This window comes from Somniosus microcephalus, unplaced genomic scaffold (genome assembly GCF_052327205.1).
Source record: "Somniosus microcephalus isolate GS21.2 unplaced genomic scaffold, FLI_Smic_1.0 unresolved_chr7, whole genome shotgun sequence".
Lineage (NCBI taxonomy): Eukaryota > Metazoa > Chordata > Chondrichthyes > Squaliformes > Somniosidae > Somniosus > Somniosus microcephalus.
Window position 1 is genome coordinate 32,775,364 of NW_028225185.1, and position 22,517 is coordinate 32,797,880.

General features: G+C 52.0%; 1 protein-coding gene across 1 annotated transcript in view; it reads right to left on the reverse strand.

Annotated features, from left to right (window-relative positions):
• Window positions 1–22,517, reverse strand: part of LOC147086755 (contactin-5-like) — a 380,876-nt gene that overhangs the window by 62,958 nt on the left and 295,401 nt on the right. Inside the window, exons 17-19 of the mRNA XM_085978315.1 lie at window positions 21,573–21,776; window positions 13,384–13,486; window positions 2,796–2,977 (exon numbers count right to left, since the gene is read on the reverse strand). Of these exons, the coding sequence (XP_085834441.1) occupies window positions 2,796–2,977; window positions 13,384–13,486; window positions 21,573–21,776 (489 nt within the window). The remainder of the gene's footprint in view (window positions 1–2,795; window positions 2,978–13,383; window positions 13,487–21,572; window positions 21,777–22,517) is intronic.

The following is a 22,517-nucleotide window of genomic DNA, read 5'->3' on the forward strand; positions in this document are numbered from 1 at the left end:
GCCCCTCGAGCCTGTTACATTAGGAACAGGAGGAGGCCGTTCAGCCCCCTCGAGCCTGTTACATTAGGAACAGGAGGAGGCCATTCAGCCCCTCGAGCCTGTTACATTAGGAACAGGAGGAGGCCATTCAGCCCCCTCGAGCCTGTTACATTAGGAACAGGAGGAGGCCGTTCAGCCCCCTCGAGCCTGTTACATTAGGAACAGGAGGAGGCTGTTCAGCCCCTCGAGCCTGTTACATTAGGAACAGGAGGAGGCCATTCAGCCCCTCGAGCCTGTTACATTAGGAACAGGAGGAGGCCATTCAGCCCCTTGAGCCTGTTCCGCCATTCAGTGAGATCATGACTGATCTGTGACCTAACTCCATCTACCCGCCTTTGCCCCGTTATCCTTTAATGCCTTTGGTTAACAAAAATCTACCAATCTCAGATTTAAAATGAACAATTGACCCCCGGCATCAATTGCCGATTGCCGAAGAGAGTTCCAAACTTCTACCACCCTTTCTGTGTCGAAGTGTTTCCTAACTTCACTCCTGAAAGGTCTGGCTCTAATTTTTAGACTCTGCCCCCTAGTCCGAGACTCCCCAACCAGCGGAAATAGTTTCTCTCTCTCTACCCTATCGGTTCCCCTTAATATCTTTAAAACTTCGATCAGATCGACCCCTTAACCTTCTAAAGTCCAGGGAATACGACCCTCGTTTGTGTAATCGCTCCTCATAGAAACATAGAAGATAGGAGCAGGAGTCGGCCATTCGGCCCCTCGAGCCTGCTCCGCCATTTAATGAGATCATGGCAGATCATCCAAATTCAGTACCCTGTCCCTGCCTTCTCCCCATATCCCTTGATCCCTTTAGCCTTAAGAAATACATCCAACTCCTTCTTGAATATATTTAATGAATTGGCCTCTACTGCCTTCTGTGGTAGAGAATTCCACAGGTTCACCACTCTCTGGGTGAAGAAATTCCTCCTCATCTCTGTCCTAAATGGCTTACCCCTTATCCTTAGACTGTGACCCCTGGTTCTGGACTCCCCGACCATCGGGAACATCCTTCCTGCATCTAGTCTGTCTAGTCCTGTCAGATTTTTATAAGTTTCAATGAGATCCCCTCTCATTCTTCTAAACTCCAGCGAATACAAGCCTAATCGACCCAACCTCTCCTCATACGTCATTCCTGCCATCCCAGGTATCAACCTGGTGAATCTTCGCTGCACTCCCTCCATGGCAAGAACATCCTTCCTCGTAAGTTAACCCCTTGGAGTCCAGGTATCATTCTGGTGAGGAGGAGCAGCTGAGGTACCAAGGAAGAGCAGGAGCGAGGCGGAGAGAAGGAACGATATATTAATTGGAACAGCAGATAGCCATTGGAGGAATTAAGGGCATTAATATTAATGAGGCCTGAGCCGTTGAGAACATCACTGTGGATGTTCGTTAGCACCAATTAAGGAGCCCGTGTAATTTGGGCGGACTGGGATGGATCGGAGACTTTATTAATAGTAATTAGAAGCTGGGCCATTAATATTCCAAGCTCGTTAACAGTCCGAGGACGATGGAGCTCATTGCTCAAGTGCTGGGGCGATGTTAATATTCGCGATGGTTAGAGCTCAGCCGTGGCTCAGTGGCAAGCACCCTCGCCCCCGAGTCCGTGAAGGTTGTGGGTTCGAGCCCCCAATCGAGAGACTAGAACACAAAAATCTAGGCTGACACTCCCACTCACAGTGCCAGTGCCAGTGCTGAGGGAGACAATTTGCACACAGCAAGCTCCTGCAAACAGCAATGTGATAATGACCAGATCATCTGTTTTTAGTGATGCTGATTGAGGACACCAGGGAGAACTCCCCCCTGCTCTTCTTCCAATAGTGGCCGTGGGATCTTTTACATCCACCCGAGAGGGCAGACGGGGCCTCGGTTTAACATCTCATCCGAAAGACGACATCTCCGACAGTGCGGCGCTCCCTCAGTACCGCCCCTCCGACAATGCGGCGCTCCCTCAGTACCGCCCCTCCGACAGTGCGGCACTCCCTCAGTACCGCCCCTCCGACAGTGCGGCGCTCCCTCAGTACCGCCCCTCCGACAGTGCGGCGCTCCCTCAGTACTGCCCCTCCGACAGTGCGGCGCTCCCTCAGTACCGCCCCTCCGACAGTGCGGCGCTCCCTCAGTACCGCCCCTCCGACAGTGCGGCGCTCCCTCAGTACCGCCCCTCCGACAGTGCGGCGCTCCCTCAGTACCGCCCCTCCAACAGTGCGGCGCCCCCTCAGTACCGCCTCTCCGACAGTGCGATGCTCCCTCAGTACTGCCCCTCCGACAATGCGGCGCTCCCTCAGTACCGCCCCTCCAACAGTGCGGCGCCCCCTCAGTACCACCTCTCCGACAGTGCGGCGCTCCCTCAGTACTGCCCCTCCGACAATGCGGCGCTCCCTCAGTACCGCCCCTCCAACAGTGCGGCGCTCCCTCAGTACCGCCCCTCCGACAGTGCGGCGCTCCCTCAGTACCGCTCCTCCGACAGTGCGGCGCTCCCTCAGTACCGCCCCTCCGACAGTGCGGTGCTCCCTCAGTACCGCCCCTCCGACAGTGCGGCGCTCCCTCAGTACTGCCCCTCCGACAGTGCGGCGCTCCCTCAGTACTGCCCCTCCGACAGTGCGGCGCTCCCTCAGTACCGCCCCTCCGACAGTGCGGCGCTCCCTCAGTACTGGCATGGTAGGTGGGGTTAAGGATTACGGTGAGCAAGAATTAGATGGGTTGAGTGGTGAGTGAGATGACCCAATGAGCAGCAGGTACTGCACGGCCCTGGTAACACTTACTGTACACCTGCAGGAGTCCTCTGACAACATTTCCCCCTCGAGCATTTTCCACTCTGCACTCGTACATCCCTGCGTCACCACTCTGAATGTTCAGCACCTCCAGTACGGCCTGCGATTTCCTCAACCTCGCCCTGCTGGGTAAATTGCCGTCCAGTTTTCGCCAGGTGATGGTGGGCACAGGGCTGGAAGAAGGACAAGGGCCGGTCAGTCACACAGAGAGGCTCAAACAACGCGGCCCCGTCCAGCTGGGGAGGCTCGGTCAGCACGCCACAGTCAACGGGAAGGTCTATCTGCCCAATCAGCTCTTCTCCGTCCGACAGGTCATCCCACCTCCCACCTCACCTTAACCCATGACCCCGTCTCCCACCCCATCTTAACCCTTGACCCCACCTCCCACCCCATCTTAACCCATGACCCCACCTCCCACCCCATCTTAACCCCGCCTCCCACCCCATCTTAACCCATGACCCCGCCTCCCACCCCATCTTAACCCATGACCCCCACCTCCCACCCCAACTTAACCCATGACCCCACCTCCTACCTCATCTTAACCCATGACCCCCACCGCCCACCCCATCTAAACCCATGACCCCGCCTCCCACCCCATCTTAACCCATGACCCCGCCTCCCACCTCACCTTAACCCATGACCCCACCTCCCACCCCATCTTAACCCCGCCTCCCACCCCATCTTAACCCATGACCCCGCCTCCCACCCCATCTTAACCCATGACCCCCACCTCCCACCCCAACTTAACCCATGACCCCACCTCCTACCTCATCTTAACCCATGACCCCCACCTCCCACCCCATCTAAACCCATGACCCCGCCTCCCACCCCATCTTAACCCATGACCCCGCCTCCCACCTCACCTTAACCCATGACCCCCGCCTCCCACCCCATCTTAACTCATGACCCCCACCTCCCACCCCATCTTAACCCATAACCCCGCCTCCCACCTCACCTTAACCCATGACCCCGCCTCCCACCTCACCTTAACCCATGACCCCACCTCCTACCTCATCTTAACCCATGCCCTCTGCCTCCCACCCCATCTTAACCCATGACCCCGCCTCCTACCTCACCTTAACCCATGACCCTACCTCCCACCCCATCTTAACCCTTGACCCCACCTACCCACCTCATCAGAACCTCTAACGCCATAATCCCACCTGCTCCCGGCACCCCACAATCCTCCTTCTCTCTCCTTAAACCCATTGAATTGCTCCTTGACCCCTTCCCCCCCCCCCATTCCCTACGATTTTATTCGCCAACTCAGTGGCCTCCGTTGGGTGATGCGTGGGTGAACAGTCCCCACCTCCCGAGGCACGGGACGTCAACCTGCGGCGGAGGGCGCGAGGCACAGCCGCAACCTTGGCTAATCCCACTGAGAACTCCAACGGGCGAAAGGACAGCAAGCCCGCCGCTACAAGCTCCCCTCCGAGTCACACACACCATCCTGACTGAACAACAACAACTTGTATTTATATAGCGCCTTTAACGTAGCAAAACGTCCCAAGGTGCTGCACAGGAGTATTTTAAGACAACAAAATTTGACACCGAACCACATAAGGATATTTGACACCGAACCACCATAGAAGGTGTGGAGTAAAAGGTAAAGTAATAAAAAGGGCAATAGCAGGAACTAAGTGTCACAAAACATATTTGAAAGTTCTCTATCTGAATGCACGTAGCATTCGTAACAAAATAGACGAGTTAAAGGCACAAATAGCTACATATGGGTATGATCTTGTGGCCATTACAGAAACATGGCTGCAGGGTGACAATGCCTGGGAATTAAACATACCAGGTTATTTAACGATCAGGAAGGACAGGCAGGAAGGAAGGGGAGGTGGGGTGGCTATGTTAATAAAGGAAGGAATCACTGTAATACAGAGAAATGATATTGGGTCAAAGGATCAGGATAATGAAACAGTTTGGGTGGAGATAAGGAATAATAAGGGGAAAAAAACACTAGTGGGTGTAGTATATAGGCCTCCGAACAGTCGCAACTCGGTTGGACGGAGTATCAATCAGGAAATAGTTGAGGCTTGTAATAAGGGAACATCTATAATTATGGGGGATTTTAACTATCATATAAATTGGACGAATCAAATTGGGCAGGGCTGCCTTGAGGATGAGTTCATTGAGTGTATTAGGGATGGGTTTCTTGAGCAGTATGTAACTGAACCAACCAGGGGGCAAGCAACCTTAGATCTGGTCCTGTGTAACGAGACAGGATTAATTAAAAATGTCCTAGTAAAGGATCCCCTTGGAATGAGTGACCATAACATGGTTGAATTCCATATTCAGTTAGAGGGTGAGGAGGCTGTATCTCAAACAAGCGTGCTAAGCTTGAATAAAGGAGACTATGAAGGTATGAGAGCGGAATTGAGTAAAGTGGATTGGGAAAATAGGTTAAAGGATAAGACGATACATGATCAGTGGTGTATATTTAAGGAGTTATTTTACAAATTCCAAAAAAAGTATATTCCACTGAGAAAAAAAGGGTGTAAAAGAAAAGACAGCCATCCGTGGCTAAGTAAAGAAATTAAGGATAGTATTCGACTAAAAACAAGGGCATATAAGGTAGCCAAATCTAGTGGGAGGATAGAGGATTGGGAAAACTTTAAAAGACAGCAAAAAATAACAAAAAGATTGATTAAGAAAGGGAAGATACATTATGAAAGTAAACTAGCAAAAAATATAAAGACAGATAGTAAGAGTTTTTATAGTTATATAAAAAGAAAAAGGGTGGCTAAAGTAAATGTTGGTCCCTTAGAGGATGAGACCGGGAAATTAATGGTGGGAAATATGGAGATGGCAAAAACACTGAATGAATATTTTGTATCAGTCTTTACAGTAGAGGACACCAAGAATATCCCAACACTTGACAAGCAGGGGGCTATAGGGGGGGAGGAGCTAAATATGATTAAAATCACTAAGGAAGTAGTACTTGGTAAAATAATGGGACTCAAGGCGGATAAATCACCTGGACCTGATGGCTTACATCCCAGGGTTTTGAGGGAAGTGGCGGTAGGGATTGTGGATGCATTGGTAATAATCTTCCAAAACTCCCTGGACTCAGCAAAGGTCCCGGCAGACTGGAAAACTGCTAATGTAACACCCTTATTTAAAAAGGGCAGTAGACAGAAGGCTGGAAACTATAGACCGGTTAGCCTAACATCTGTGGTAGGTAAAATTTTGGAGTCCATTATTAAGGAGACAGTAACAGGACATTTGGATAATCATAATTTAATAGGACAAAGTCAGCATGGTTTTATGAAGGGGAAGTCATGTTTGACAAATTTGCTGGAGTTCTTTGAGGAAGTAACATATAGGGTGGATAAAGGTGAACCAGTGGACGTAGTGTATTTAGACTTCCAAAAGGCATTTGACAAGGTGCCACACAAAAGATTATTGCTTAAGATAAAAAATCACGGGATTGGGGGTAATATTCTGGCATGGATAGAGGATTGGCTATCTAACAGAAGGCAGAGAGTTGGGATAAATGGTTCATATTCAGACTGGCAATCAGTAACCAGTGGTGTTCCGCAGGGGTCAGTGCTGGGTCCCCAACTCTTTACAATCTATATTAACGATTTGGAGGAGGGGACCGAGTGTAACACATCAAAGTTTGCAGATGATACTAAGATGGGAGGGAAAGTAGTGAGTGAGGAGGACATAAAAAACCTGCAAGGGGACATAGACAGGCTAAGTAAGTGGGCAGAGATTTGGCAGATGGAATACAATACTGGAAAGTGTGAGGTTATGCACTTTGGCAGGAAAAATCGTAGAGCAAGTTATTATCTTAATGGCAAGAAACTTGAAAGTACTGAAGTACAAAGGGATCTGGGGGTCCTGGTGCACGAAACTCAAAAGGTTAGTATGCAGGTGCAGCAAGTGATTAAGAAGGCCAATGGAATGTTGGCTTTCATTGCTAGAGGGATAGAATATAAAAATAGGGAGGTATTGCTTCAGTTGTACAAGGTATTGGTGAGACCGCACCTGGAATACTGCATACAGTTTTGGTGTCCATACTTAAGAAAGGACATACTTGCTCTCGAGTCAGTACAAAGAAGGTTCACTCGATTAATCCCGGGGATGAGGGGATGGACATATGAGGAGAGGTTGAGTAGATTGGGACTCTACTCATTGGAGTTCAGAAGAATGAGAGGCGATCTTATTGAAACATATAAGATTATGAAGGGGTTGGATCGGGTGGATGCAGGGAGGATGTTCCAGATGATGGGTGAAACTAGAACTAGGGGGCATAGTCTTAGAATAAGGGGCTGCTCTTTCAAAACTGAGATGAGGAGGAACTACTTCACTCAGAGGGTGGTAGGTCCATGGAATATGCTGCCCCAAAAAGCTGTCGAAGCTACATCATTACATAAATTTAAAACAGAAATAGACAGTTTCCTAGTAGAAAAGGGAATTAAGGGTTACGGGGAGCGGGCAGGAATTTGGACATGAGTCTAGGTTCGGATAGGTCATGGCCCTGTGGGTAGCGGAGCGGGCCCAGGGGCCGTGTAGCCTGATCCTGCTCCTGTTTTCGTGTGTCTAATGCTGTTAGATTCAGGAGATAATCCTGTCATAGCGGATTGGCGGTTAGGATCAGATCAGCCATGATCTTATTGAATGGCGGAGCAGGCTCGAGGGGCCAATTGGCCTACTCCTGCTCCTATTTCTTATGTTCTTATGTTCTTAAGGATAAATTAGGGCAGGTGACCGAAAGCTTGGTCAAAGAGGTCGGTTTTAAGGAGCGTCTTAGAGGAGGAGAGAGAGGTAGCGAGGCGGAGAGGTTTAGGGAGGGAATTCCAGAGCTTAGGGCCGAGGCAACAGAAGGCACGGCCGCCAATGGTGGAGCGATTATAATCAGGGATGCTCAAGAGGGCAGAATTAGAGGAGCGCAGATATCTTGGGGGGTTGTGGGGCTGGAGGAGGTTACAGAGATAGGGAGGGGGGCGAGGAGGCCATGGAGAGATTTGAAAACAAGGATGAGAATTTTGAAATCGAGGCGCTGCTTAACCGGGAGCCAATGTAGGTCAGCGAGCACAGGGGGTGATGGGAGAACGGGACTTGGTGCGAGTTAGGACACGGGCAGCCGAGTTTTGGATGACCTCAAGTTTACGTAGGGTGGAATGTGGGAGGCCAGCCAGGGGTGTGTTGGAATGGTCAAGTCTGGACATAACAAAGGCAGGGGTGAGGGTTTCAGCAGCGGATGAGCTGAGGCAGGGGCGGAGACGGGCGATGTTACAGAGGTGGAAGTAGGCGGTCTTTGTTATGCTGCGGATATGAGGTCAGAAGCTCATTTCAGGGTCAAATACGACACCAAGGTTGCAAACAGTGTGGTTCAGCCTCAGAGAGATGTTAGGGAGAGGGACGGAGTCGGTGGCTAGGGGAACAGAGTTTGTGACGGGGACCGAAAACAACGGCTTCGGTCTTCCCAATATTTAATTGGAGACTCGGAAATATATGGACCAGCAGAGATGTCCATCCATTACAAGATGGCCGAAGAGTAGACCCTTGTCCTCCACTAGACCAGCAGAGATGTCAACCCAGAACAAGACAGGGTGGACATTGCGCTTGCCACCAGCAAGACTCCATGCCTAGCACTAGACCAACAGCTATTATAGGTGTCTAACCAGCACATAAATACAAGAGCAGGTCAGAGGCTGGGTATTCTGCAGCGAGTGACTCCCCAAAGCCTTTCCACCATCTACAAGGCACAAGTCAGGAGTGTGATGGAATACTCTCCACTTGCCTGGGTGAGTGCAGCTCCAACAACACTCAAGAAGCTCGACACCATCCTGGACAAAGCAGCCCGCTTGATCGGCACCCTGTCCACCACCTTAAACATTCACTCCCTCCACCACCGGCGCACCGTGGCTGCAGTGTGGACCATCTACAAGATGCACTGCAGCAACTCGCCAAGGCTTCTTCGGCAGCACCTCCCAAACCCGCGACCTCTTCCACCTAGAAGGTCAAGGGCAGCAGGCGCACGGGAACACCGCCACCTCCAAGTTCCCCTCCGAGTCACACACACCATCCTGACTTGGAAATATCTCGGCCGTTCCTTCATCGTCGCTGGGCCAAAATCCTGGAACTCCCTCCCTAACAGCGCTGTGGGAGCACCTTCACCACACGGACTGCAGCGGTTCAAGAAGACGGCTCACCACCACCTTCTCAAGGGCGATTAGGGGATGGGTAATAAATGCTGGCTTTGATGGTGGGACGGACATCCTGAATAAATAAAGTGGCTGAACGAACCACTTTCAGCTGGCTCCAACAGGTGTAAGAAATAGCTGTTGGATTCAAAGATGGATTTTAATTCTTAGAACAGAGTCTGATAACATGCAGCCGGGAACAGATAGCAGAAATGCCAGCAAGGCCCATTAACAAACACCAAAATGGTAAGAAGGTCGTAAAATGCAAGGAAACAGGGAGGATAGCACCTGCTAGATAATAAGGAGCCACGAAGCCATAAAATGCCCTTGAAGAATCTCAACAAAACATTCCTCAGAAAGATAAGAGGGAGGCCTGGTCAGTCATGCCGAAAGGGATGGCGAGGGTTGCCTTCCCGCTTCACAATTGGACAATAGGAGAGAGGATCAAATGATTGACACCCAGGTGATTACCAGCCCACTGAAATAACTATAAATATAGACGACCGAGAGAGGAAATCAGGCAGTTAGGGGCGAAGGCTTCCCCGAGGTGGCTACGGCCTAACACCTTGGTCAAGTTTAGCCTCTGAGGTGGCTGACGGCCTCACACCTCCAACAGCTCGAGAGATGACCCAACGGAAGTGACCGCTGCAGCAGACTGCAGGAATCCACCCAATCCGAGACCACCGTACTGCCTTCCCCGTCCGTCCGGCCATGGTGTTCCGATTCGGGAGTCGTAGATCGCATCCTACTGTCACGGGTTGTATGTCTATTATACTCGGCTTAAACCATAGGTAATGGCCCAGAAATTCGGGTCGGAGGCTTCCCGCGGGTGCAAGCCTCCGACCTGCACTTACCCAGTGCGCCGGCCATTGAGCTGTGGGCCCGCGTGGGATTCCGATCCTGGGCCTGCTCCAACTGCCGGCGTGCGGTGCTTGCGTATCCCAGGGGCGCAGTTAGTTCGAAGCGTCCCCTGGGATCACGTGGGCCATGGAGAGCCAATGGTAGCAGGGAATGCTTCATTCATAAGTTTGACAGGAAGAGCTGCCAAACCTATAAATACTATAAGCCCCAAAACATCACTAAATCTTCAAACAAATGTAATAATAATAATAAATAAAAAAATTTTAAAAAATCACATTTTTAAAATAACATGAAATAACTATTTTAAACAATAATTTAAATTTTTGAAAAAATTAATTTTATTTTCTAACGGGGCTAAAAATAAACTTACCTCTCTTTAAAGTATTTAAAAATAATAAACCTGTGGAAAAAATGTTTTAATTTTAATTAATTCACCACTTACCTTGTTAAAAGCAGGCCTTGCGCCTGCTTTTTACATGTCTAACTTTTGGAGACTTACCCTCCCGGAGAAACCTGTAAAAAAAACGTAAGTTCGATGCGCACGCGCTGCCTCTCCGGCGCACGCGTTCCACCTCTGAACTCCTTCTTTCAGGGGAACGGAAGTGCCGGTTTCCCGGGCGTGCGCAGTGCACGCACGGAACCGGCACTTCCGTTGGGCCTACGGGTGAGTACCCCGTGCGTACTCACCCGTGGGGACCCGAATTTCTGGGCCATTGTCTGATTATGCTTTAATGAAAAGCCTTACAACTTCTAAAGCCCTGTTGGGTAATCTGTGTGTGAGCCTGTGATCCTGATCTTACACCGGAACTCAAAGCTCTCAGTGCTATCTCTAGTGAGGATTGCAGAACTTCAAGCGAAACACCGACGCGAGTTGTTATATCCGGCAGTGATTCTCACTCCATTAGCGGTGAATTCAATCCCATTAGTCCTTCTTCCCACAATAACCTGTCCGCATTTAATAATTCATCTCCCCACAAGGCTCATCCCTCACATCATTAATTAGCGTCAAGCTCATTTTGTTATCGCATTCCGTGTCTGCTGAGGAGTTTGAGTTCTTTAATGATCCCCGCTCCTGCGTTTTCCAGCCTCGTCCAGGCCGCCCGCCACAGGGGCCACCTTCCAAACGGCTTTCACAATAGACTCTGACGTAATGAAACTACTAGGCACTTGGTCTAAGCGTTAAACAAAGCTTTAATCAACTGTTTTACAACATGGAGGTCTGGTTGTGTCCTTCACTAGTTCCTGTTAAGAAAGTCCCTGCGCAAGCTGGGCCCGTGCCTGAGTATTTATACTGTCCCTGGACAGCGCCACCCGTGGGCCGCTCAGCATCACTTCACAAGTCTTTCTTTCATGAATGACTGATTCATGTCAATCAGTGTGTGATGAAGGGAATGGGCGCCAAGCAAGGTTGGATCTCCCACCTTGCTGCAAGGGGGAGGTGTGGTACTGAGCTACACTCGCAAGAGATTTAGGTGTCCTCGTACAGGAAACAGAGAGTTAGCATGCAGGTACAGCAAGTAATAAGAAAGGCAAATGGTATAGAAACATAGAAGATAGGAGCAGGAGTAGGCCATTCGGCCCTTCGAGTCTGCTCCGCCATTCAATGAGATCATGGCTGATCATCCAAATTCAGTACGCTGTCCCTGCTTTCTCCCCATATCCCTTGATCCCTTTAGCCTTCAGAAATATATCCAACTCCTTCTTGAATATATTTAATGAACTGGCCTCCACCGCCCTCTGTGGCAGAGAATTCCACAGGTTCACCAAGGCCCTGTACAACTGCAGCAAGACATCCTTGTTCCTGTACTCGAATCCTCTCGCTACGAAGGCCAACATACCATTTGCCTTCTTAACCGCCTGCTGCACCTGCATGCTTACCTTCAGCGACTGGTGCACAAGGACACCCAGGTCTCTTTGCACTTCCCCTTCTCCCAATCTATTGCCGTTCAGATAATAATCTGCCTTCTTGTTTTTGCCACCAAAGTGGATAACCTCACATTTATCCACATTATAGGGCATTTGCCATTTTTCTGCCCAATCACCCAACCTGTCCAAATCGTACTGGAGTTTCACGACATCATAGAATCATAGAATCATAGAAATTTATGGCACGGGAGGAGGCCATTCAGCCCATCGTGTCCGTGCCGGCCGAAAAAGAGCTATCGCAGTCTAATCCCACTGTCTAGCTCTCGGTCCGTAGCCCTGTGGGTTACGGCGCTTCGAGTGCGTATCCAAGTACTTTTTAAATGTGATGAGGGTTTCTGCCTCGACCCCCCTTTCAGGCAGTGAGTTCCAAACCCCCACCACCCTCTGGGTGAAGAAAGTTCTCCTCAACTCCCCTCTAATCCTTCTCCCAATGACTTTAAATCTCTGCCCCCTGGTTATTGACCTCTCTGCTCAGGGAAATAGGTCCTTCCTATCCACTCTATCCAGGGCCCTCGTCATTTTATACACCTCGATTAAATCTCCCCTCAGCCTCCTCTGTTCCAAAGAAAACAACCCCAGCCTCTCCGATCTTTCCTTGTGGCATGCACAGAAATTTGAATGGGCCGCGAAGCTCACTAAAGAGGCCGCGCACCTCAAAAAGAAAAATGGGAGCCAACATTGGGCGGGGCCTGGGTGTGTGACACGCTGGGAGCTTAGTGTAGTCTTCTCTCCAGACTGGCCACGGCCTGTACAAGCAGCCAACAATCATAGACATAGAAACACAGAAGATAGGAGCAGAAGTCGGCCATTCGGCCCCTCGAGCCTGCTCCGCCATTTAATGAGATCATGGCAGATCATCCAAATTCAGTACCCTGTCCCTGCTTTCTCCCCATATCCCTTGATCCCTTTAGCCTTAAGAAATATGTCCAACTCCTTCTTGAATATATTTAATGAATTGGCCTCAACTGCCTTCTGTGGTAGAGAATTCCACAGGTTCACCACTCTCTGGGTGAAGAAATTCCTCCTCATCTCAGTCCGAAATGGCTTACCCCTTATCCTTAGACTGTGACCCCTGGTTCTGGACTCCCCCGCCATCGGGAACATCCTTCCTGCATTGAAACTTATAAAATTCTAACAGGACTGGACAGACTAGATGCAGGAAGGATGTTCCCGATGGCGGGGGAGTCCAGAACCAGGGGTCACAGTCTAAGGATAAGGGGTAAGCCATTTAGGACAGAGATGAGGAGGAAATTCTTCACCCAGAGAGTGGTGAACCTGTGGAATTCTCTACCACAGAAGGCAGTTGAGGCCAATTCATTAAATATATTGAAGAAGGAGTTGGATATATTTCTTAAAGCTAAAGGGATCAAGGGATATGGGGAGAAAGCAGGGGCAGGGTACTGAATTTGGATGATCAGCCATGATCTCATTAAATGGCGGAGCAGGTTCGAGGGGCCGAATGGCCGACTCCTGCTCCTATCTTCTGTGTTTCTATGTTTCTATGTTAGTCTGTCTAGTCCTGTTAGAATTTTATAAGTTTCAATGAGATCCCCTCTCATTCTTCTAAACTCCAGCGAATACAAGCCCAGTCGACCCAATCCGCGCTGGTAAAGCATTCATCCTCGACTCACTTGCCCAGTGCAAAGCACTCGAGGTTGGCGGTCGACCCCTGCGGCACCTCGAGCACGGGAGGGAAATGCACTTCGATCTTCGGCTCGTACTCGCCCATCACACCTAGGGTCAGAAACAAATCACGTTCAGCGGAGGAGGCCCGGGGAAAGGTTACGCAACGCGACTTGGCGTAATCATGTTCAGATCGGCCAAGAAAACTCGAAGGAACTCCCATTTCTCCGGCGCCCATCAGCTCGATTTCACACGGGAAGAATTTCTCCGCGCAGCAGTACAGCGTGCTCGACTGCCGCGGTTGCGTAGTTTCCCTCGGCGTAGATTTCTAACTGCGGCTGTTCTGTAACAGCTGCGATACGGTTACCTGTGACACTGGTGACGTAATAAAACTCACGACGCACTTGGTTCGCGTATAAAGCAAGGCTTTAATCAACTTGTTTCAAAACATGGAGGTCTAGTTGTACTTCACCAGTTCCTTGTCTTACAAAAGGTCCCTGAAAATCTGGGGCCGACGCCTGAGTATTTATACTCCTTGGACGGCGCCACCAGCTGGCCGTCCAGTGTTATCTCATGAGTCTTTCTTCATGGATCATTGAACTTTTATCGCGCTTTCACATAACAAAAACGTTCCCTTGTTTTAAAGGGGTCCGGGGGAACCCGAGCAGGAATTGGGAGAGGAGTTAGAGAGCTGAACAAAGGCACGGTTAGAGAAGGACATTTAAAAGACAGACTCGCATTTCTCCAACGCCTTTCACCACCTCAGGACGTCCCAAAGCGCTTCGCAGCCAATGAGGTCCTTTTTGCCGAAGTGTGGTCGCTGCGGAAATGTGGGAAACGCGGCAGCCGATTTGCGCACAGGAATCTCCCGCAAACAGCAATGACATAAATGAGATGGGATGGGTTAGACTTGGAGATGGGGCGATGGGTCTTGTCTCCAACTAGCTGAGGATATGGGGGGGTGGGAGGAGTGTGTAGGAAAGCGGGGGGGGCGGGGGGATAGGAATGTAGGAATTCCTAAATTGGCTCACAGTCCACCAACACCTCGATTTTAAAATTCTCATCCTCGTGTTCAAATCCCTCCGTGGCCTCCTCGCCTCCCCTCTCCCTATCTCTGTAACCTCCTCCAGCCCCCTACACCCCTCCCTATCTCTGTAACCTCCTCCAGCCCCTACAACCCTCCCTATCTCTGTAACCTCCTCCAGCCCCTACAACCCTCCCTATCTCTGTATCCTCCTCCAGCACCCTACAACCCTCCCAATCTCTGTAACCTCCTCCAGCCCCCTACACCCCTCCCTATCTCTGTAACCTCCTCCAGCCCCAACAACCCTCCCTATCTCTGTAACCTCCTCCTGCCCCCTACAACCCTCCCTATCTCTGTAACCTCCTCCAGCCCCCTACACCCCTCCCTATCTCTGTAACCTCCTCCAGCCCCTACAACCCTCCCTATCTCTGTAACCTCCTCCAGCCCCTACAACCCTCACTATCTCTGTAACCTCCTCCAGCCCCTACAACCCTCCCAATCTCTGTAACCTCCTCCAGCCCCCTACACCCCTCCCTATCTCTGTAACCTCCTCCAGCCCCTACAACCCTCCCTATCTCTGTAACCTCCTCCAGCCCCTACAACCCTCACTATCTCTGTAACCTCCTCCAGCCCCTACAACCCTCCCAATCTCTGTAACCTCCTCCAGCCCCCTACACCCCTCCCTATCTCTGTAACCTCCTCCAGCCCCAACAACCCTCCCTATCTCTGTAACCTCCTCCTGCCCCCTACAACCCTCCCTATCTCTGTAACCTCCTCCAGCCCCCTACACCCCTCCCTATCTCTGTAACCTCCTCCTGCCCCCTACACCCCTCCCTATCTCTGTAACCTCCTCCAGCCCCCTACACCCCTCCCTATCTCTGTAACCTCCTCCAGCCCCTACAACCCTCCCTATCTCTGTAACCTCCTCCAGCCCCTACAACCCTCCCTATCTCTGTAACCTCCTACAGCCCCTACAACCCTCCCTATCTCTGTAACCTCCTCCAGCCCCTACAACCCTCTCTATCTCTGTAACCTCCTCCAGCCCCCTACACCCCTCCCTATCTCTGTAACCTCCTCCAGCCCCTACAACCCTCCCCATCTCTGTAACCTCCTCCAGCCCCTACAACCCTCCCTATCTCTGTAACCTCCTCCAGCCCCTACAACCCTCCCTATCTCTGTAATCTCCTCCAGTCCCTACAACCCTCCCTATCTCTGTAACCTCCTCCAGCCCCCTACAACCCTCCCTATCTCTGTAACCTCCTCCAGCCCCTACACCCCTCCCTATCTCTGTAACCTCCTCCAGCACCCTACACCCCTCCCAATCTCTGTATCCTCCTCCAGCCTCCTACAACCCTCCCTATCTCTGTAACCTCCTCCAGCCCGCTACACCCCTCCCTATCTCTGTAACCTCCTCCAGCCGCTACAAACCTCCCTATCTCTGTAACCTCCTCAAGCCCCTACAACCCTCCCTATCTCTGTAACCTCCTCCAGCCCCCTACAACCCTCCCCATCTCTGTAACCTCCTCCAGCCCCAACAACCCTCCCTATCTCTGTAACCTCTTCCAGCCCCTACAACCCTCCCTATCTCTGTAGCCTCCTCCAGCCCCTACAAACCTCTCTATCTCTGTAACCTCCTCCAGTCCCTACAACCCTCCCTATCTCTGTAACCGCCTCCTGCCCCTACAACCCTCCCTATCTCTGTAACCTCCTCCAGCCCCTACACCCCTCCCTGTCTCTGTAACCTCTTCCAGCCCCCTACACCCCTCCCTATCTCTGTAACCTCCTCCAGCCCCCTACACCCCTCCCTATCTCTGTAACCTCCTCCAGCCGCTACAACCCTCTGCGATCTCTGTAACCTCCTCCAGCCATACAACCCTCCCTATCTCTGTAACCTCCTCCAGCCCCCACAACCCTCCCTATCTCTGTAACCTCCTCCAGCCCCTACAACCCTCCCTATCTCTGTAACCTCCTCCAGCCCCCTACAACACTCCCTATCTCTGTAACCTCCTCCAGCCGCCTACAACCCTCCCTATCTCTGTAACCTCCTCCAGCCCCCTACAACCCTCCCTATCTCTGTAACCTCCTCCAGCCCCTACAACCCTCCCTATCTCTGTAACCTCCTCCAGCCCCCTACACTCCTCCCTATCTCTGTAACCTCTTCCAGCCCCTACAACCCTCCCTATCTCTGTAACCTCCTCCAGCCCCCTACACCCCTCCCTATCTCAGTAACCTCCTCCAGCCCCCTACACCCCTCCCTATCTCTGTAACCTCCTCCAGCCCCCTACACCCCTCCCTATCTCTGTAACCTCCTCCAGCCCCTACAACCCTCTGCGATCTCTGTAACCTCCTCCAGCCCCTACAACCCTCCCTATCTCTGTAACCTCCTCCAGCCCCTACAACCCTCCCTATCTCTGTAACCTCCTCCAGCCCCCTACAACACTCCCTATCTCTGTAACCTCCTCCAGCCGCCTACAACCCTCCCTATCTTTGTAACCTCCTCCAGCCCCCACAACCCTCCCTATCTCTGTAACCTCCTCCAGCCCCTACAACCCTCCCTATCTCTGTAACCTCCTCCAGCCCCTACAACCCTCCCTATCTCTAACCTTCTCCAGCCCCTACAACCCTCCCTATCTCTGTAACCTCCTCCAGCCCCCTACAACCCTCCCTATCTCTGTAACCTCCTCCAGCCCATACAACCCTCCCAATCTCTGTAACCTCCTCCTACCCCTACAACCCTCCTTATCGCTGTAACCTCCTCCAGCCCCCTACAACCCTCCCTATCTCTGTAACCTCCTCCAGCCCCACAACCCTCCCTATCTCTGTAGCCTCCTCCAGCCCCTACAACCCTCCCTATCTCTGTAACCTCCTCCAGCCCCTACAACCCTCCCTATCTGTGTAACCTCCTCCAGCCGCCTACAACCCTATCTCTGTAACCTCCTCCAGCCCCCTACAACCCTCCCTATCTCTGTAACCTCCTCCAGCCCCCTACAACGCTCCCTATCTCGGTAACCTCCTCCAGCCCCGACAACCCTCCCTATCTCTGTAACCTCCTCCAGCCCCCTACAACCCTCCCTACCTCTGTAACCTCCTCCAGCCCCCTACAACCCTCCCTATCTCTGTAACCTCCTCCAGCCCCACAACCCTCCCTATCTCTGTAGCCTCCTCCAGCCCCTACAACCCTCCCAATCTCTGTAACCTCCTCCAGCCCCTACAACCCTCCCTATCTGTGTAACCTCCTCCAGCCCCCTACAACCCTATCTCTGTAACCTCCTCCAGCCCCCTACAACCCTCCCTATCTCTGTAACCTCCTCCAGCCCTACAACCCTCCCTATCTCTGTAGCCTCCTCCTGCCCCTACAACCCTCCCTATCTCAGTAACCTCCTGCTGCCCCTACAACCCTCCCTATCTCTGTAACCTCTTCCAGCCCCTACAACCCTCCCTATCTCTGTAACCTCCTCTAGCCCCCTACAACCCTCCCTATCTCTGTAACCTCCTCCAGCCCCCTACAACCCTCCCTATCACTGTAACCTCCTCCAGCCCCTACAACCCTCCCTATCTCTGTAACCTCCTCCAGCCCCACAACCCTCCCTATCTCTGTAACCTCCTCCAGCCCCTACAACCCTCCCTATCTCTGTAACGTCCTCCAGCCCCTACAACCTTCCCTATCTCTGTAACCTCCTCCAGCCCCCTACACCCTCCCTATCTCTGTAACCTCCTCCAGCCCCTACAACCCTCCCTATCTCTGTAACCTCCTCCAGCCCCCTACAACCCTCCCTATCTCTGTAACCTCCTCCAGCCCCCTACAACCCCCCCTATCTCTGTAACCTCCTCCAGCCCCATCAACCCTCCCTATCTCTGTAACCTCCTCCAGCCCCTACAACCCTCCCTATCTCTGTAACCTTCTCCAGCCCCTACAACCCTCCCTATCTCTGTAACCTCCTCCAGCCCCTACAACCCTCCCTATCTCTGTAACCTCCTCCAGCCCCCTACACCCTCCCTATCTCTGTAACCTCCTCCAGCCCCATACAACCCTCCCTATCTCTGTAACCTCCTCCAGCCCCCTACAAACCTCCCTATCTCTGTAACCTCCTCCAGCCCCCTACAACCCTCCCTATCTCTGTAACCTCCTCCAGCCCCATCAACCCTCCCTATCTCTGTAACCTCCTCCAGCCCCTACAACCCTCCCTATCTCTGTAACCTCCTCCAGCCCCTACAACCCTCCCTATCTCTGTAACCTCCTCCAGCCCCTACAACCCTCCCTATCTCTGTAACCTCCTCCAGCCCCTACAACCCTCCCTATCTCTGTAACCTCCTCCAGCCCCAACACCCCTCCCTATCTCTGTAACCTCCTCCAGCCCCTACAACCCTCCCTATCTCTGTAACCTCCTCCAGCCCCTACAACCCTCCCTATCTCTGTAACCTCCTCCAGCCCCCTACACCCCTCCCTATCTCTGTAACCTCCTCCAGCCCCTACAACCCTCCCTATCTCTGTAACCCCCTCCATCCCCTACAACCCTCCGAGATCTCCGCGCTCCTCCAATTCTGGCCTCTTGCGCATCCCCCCGATTTCCATCGCTCCACCATTGGCGGCCGCGCCTTCAGCCGCCTGGGCCCCGAGCTCTGGAATTCCCTCCCGAAACCTCTCCGCCTCTCTCTCTCTCCTCCTTTAAGACGCTCCTTAAAACTGACCTCTTTGACCCAGCTTTTGGTCGGCTGTCCCTAATATCTCCGTGTGTGGCGCGGTGTCAATTGTTGTCTGATTATCGCTCCTGTGAAGCTCCTTGGGATGTTTTACTATGTTAAAGGCGCTGGATAAAGGGAGGTTGTTGTTGGGGAAGTCGAGAGGATAGGGCAGAGAGAGCCGTTACCATGGTGAGCGAGCGAGAAAGAGTACGAACACGAGTGGATTGGGGACCAGAGGTGAGGCTGTGAACAACAGTCTAACAGGAGCGGTAGAGGAGGCTGTGAATAATATAGCGGAGCTGTCGAGCTTTTGATCACCTTGGGCAGGCTGTGTTTAGACAGTTATTGGGTGCAGTTTTGGTCGCCTCATCTGAGGAAGGATGTTCTTGCCATGGAGGGAGTGCAGCGAAGATTCACCAGACTGATACCTGGGATGGCAGGAATGACGTATGATTGGGTTGATTGGGCTTATACTCGCTGCAGTTCAGAAGAATGAGAGGGGATCTCATTGAAACTTATAAAATTCTAACAGGACTGGACAGACTAGATGCAGGAAGGATGTTCCCGATGGCGGGGGAGTCCAGAACCAGGGGTCACAGTCTAAGGATAAGGGGTAAGCCATTTAGGACAGAGATGAGGAGGAATTTCTTCACCCAGAGAGTGGTGAACCTGTGGAATTCTCTACCACAGAAGGCAGTTGAGGCCGATTCATTAAATATATTCAAGAAGGAGTTGGATATATTTCTTAAGGCTAAAGGGATCAAGGGATATGGGGAGAAGGCAGGGACAGGGTACTGAATTTGGATGATCAGCCATGATCTCATTGAATGGCGGAGCAGGCTCGAGGGGCCGAATGGCCTACTCCTGCTCCTATCTTCTATGTTTCGATGTTTCTATGAGACATGGGGGGCGTGTGCATTGTCTTTCACCTCCATAATTACTGGTTCTCTGGCTCCGCGCTCTCTGAGATTATCGATGTTGCAAAGCCCACTCAGGAATCGTTCCTTCACCCACGCACACACTTCTGGCCCTCTCGCACGTTAAATTGCCTCGCGCCGCAGCGAGGCCACACCACGTCGGAGATTTCAAAAATAAATACGCTGGGAGGTGCCGAGAAAGCTTTGCTCCTGTCAATCGTGTTCCTGCGTCAGCAGTGCGGGTGACGGATGTTTTTATTGCACGGGACCGCGCGTTCTCTCCCCCCACAGAGTGTCGAGACTCTCGTCAAGGTGTCTGATGGGACAGTGTGTCCGGGTCCTCGGAGAACTCCGAGTTACATAGAATTCACAGCTCAGAATTTCCACCAATTTGGTGCAATTTCCTCCAATTTGGTGCAATTTCCCCCAATTTGGTGTAATTTCCACCAATTTGGTGTAATTTCCCCCAATTTGGTGCAATTTCCACCAATTTGGTGTAATTTCCCCCAATTTGGTGCAATTTCCTCCAATTTGGTGCAATTTCCCCCAATTTGGTGCAATTTCCTCCAATTTGGTGCAATTTCCTCCAGTTTGGTGTAATTTCCCCCAATTTGGTGTAATTTCCTCCAATTTGGTGCAATTTCCTCCAATTTGGTGCAATTTCCCCCAATTTGGTGTAATTTCCCCCAATTTGGTGTAATTTCCCCCAATTTGGTGTAATTTCCTCCAATTTGGTGTAATTTCCTCCAATTTGGTGCACTTTCCCCCAATTTGGTGTAATTTCCCCCAATTTGGTGTAATTTCCCCCAATTTGGTGCAATTTCCTCCAATTTGGTGTAATTTCCCCCAATTTGGTGTAAATTCCCCCAATTTGGTGTAATTTCCCCCAATTTGGTGCGATTTCCCCCAGTTTGGTGCAATTTCCCCCAATTTGGTGCAATTTCCTCCAATTTGGTGTAATTTCCTCCAATTTGGTATAATTTCCTCCAATTTGGTGCAATTTCCCCCAATTTGGTGCAATTTCCTCCAATTTGGTGCGATTTCCTCCAATTTGGTGCAATTTCCTCCAATTTGGTGCGATTTCCTCCAATTTGGTGCGATTTCCTCCAATTTGGTATAATTTCCTCCAATTTGGTGCAATTTCCCCCAATTTGGTGCAATTTCCTCCAATTTGGTGCAATTTCCTCCAATTTGGTGTAATTTCCCCCAATTTGGTGCAATTTCCCCCAATTTAGTGCAATTTCCCCCAATTTGGTGCAATTTCCCCCAATTTGGTGCAATTTCCCCCAATTTAGTGCAATTTCCCCCAATTTGGTGCAATTTCCTCCAATTGGTGTAATTTCCACCAATTCGGTGCAATTTCCCCCAATCTGGTGCAATTTCCCCCAATTTGGTGTAATTTCCCCCAACTTGGTACAATTTCCCCCAATATGGTGTAATTTCCCCCCCCATCTGGTGAAAGGACCTCCTAATTTGGTGCAATTTCCCCCAATTTGGTGCAATTTCCACCCCATTGGGTGAAATTACCTCCTAATTTGGTGCCCCCTTTAGCGCGTGACTGAGTGGGACTCACCGTCGGTGCGGAGCGTCAGTGGGGTGGGGGGGCTCAGCACCCTCCGCCGGGTCAGCAGGTCCTTCAGCAAACAGATGTAACTGCCCACGTCGGAGGGCTGGGCCTTGGCGATGTACAGGTTACCCGTGTCCTGGGAGATGAAACGGCGACTGTCCTCCTCCACAAAGGTGGGAAACACGTTAAAGACCCAGCCGTACCTCACCTCTGGGGGAAGAGCAGAGCCCGTTAGAGCGGGGACCAGCGTAGTGGGGGAGGGGAGGAGGGGGGGAGAGGGGGGGAGGGGGAGGGAAGGAGAGGAGAGGGAGAGAGGGAGGGGGGGAGGGGGAGAGGGAGGGGGATCTGTTAGGTCCACCTGAGAGGGCAGACAGGGGCCTCTAATCCCGAAAGTTGGCCCCTCCGACAGTGCGGCGCTCCCTCAGTACCACCACTCCGACAGTGCGGCGCTCCCTCAGTACCGCCCCCTCCGACAGTGCGGCGCTCCCTCAGTACCGCCCCTCCGACAGTGCGGCGCTCCCTCAGTACCGCCCCTCCGACAGTGCGGCGCTCCCTCAGTACCGCCCCTCCGACAGTGCGGCGCTCCCTCAGTACCGCCCCTCCGACAGTGCGGCGCTCCCTCAGTACTGCCCCTCCGACAGTGCGGCGCTCCCTCAGTACCGCCCCTCCGACAGTGCGGCGCTCCCTCAGTACCGCCCCTCCGACAGTGCGGCGCTCCCTCAGTACAGCCCCTCCGACAGTGTGGCGCTCCCTCAGTACCGCCCCTCCGACAGTGCGGCGCTCCCTCAGTACCGCTCCTCCGACAGTGCGGCGCTCCCTCAGTACTGCCCCTCCGACAGTGCGGCGCTCCCTCAGTACCGCCCCTCCGACAGTGCGGCACTTCCTCAGTACTGTCCCGCTCCACTGCGGAAAAACCCCGACAGCATCGCTCTCCCGAGCGAGCACAGGGCT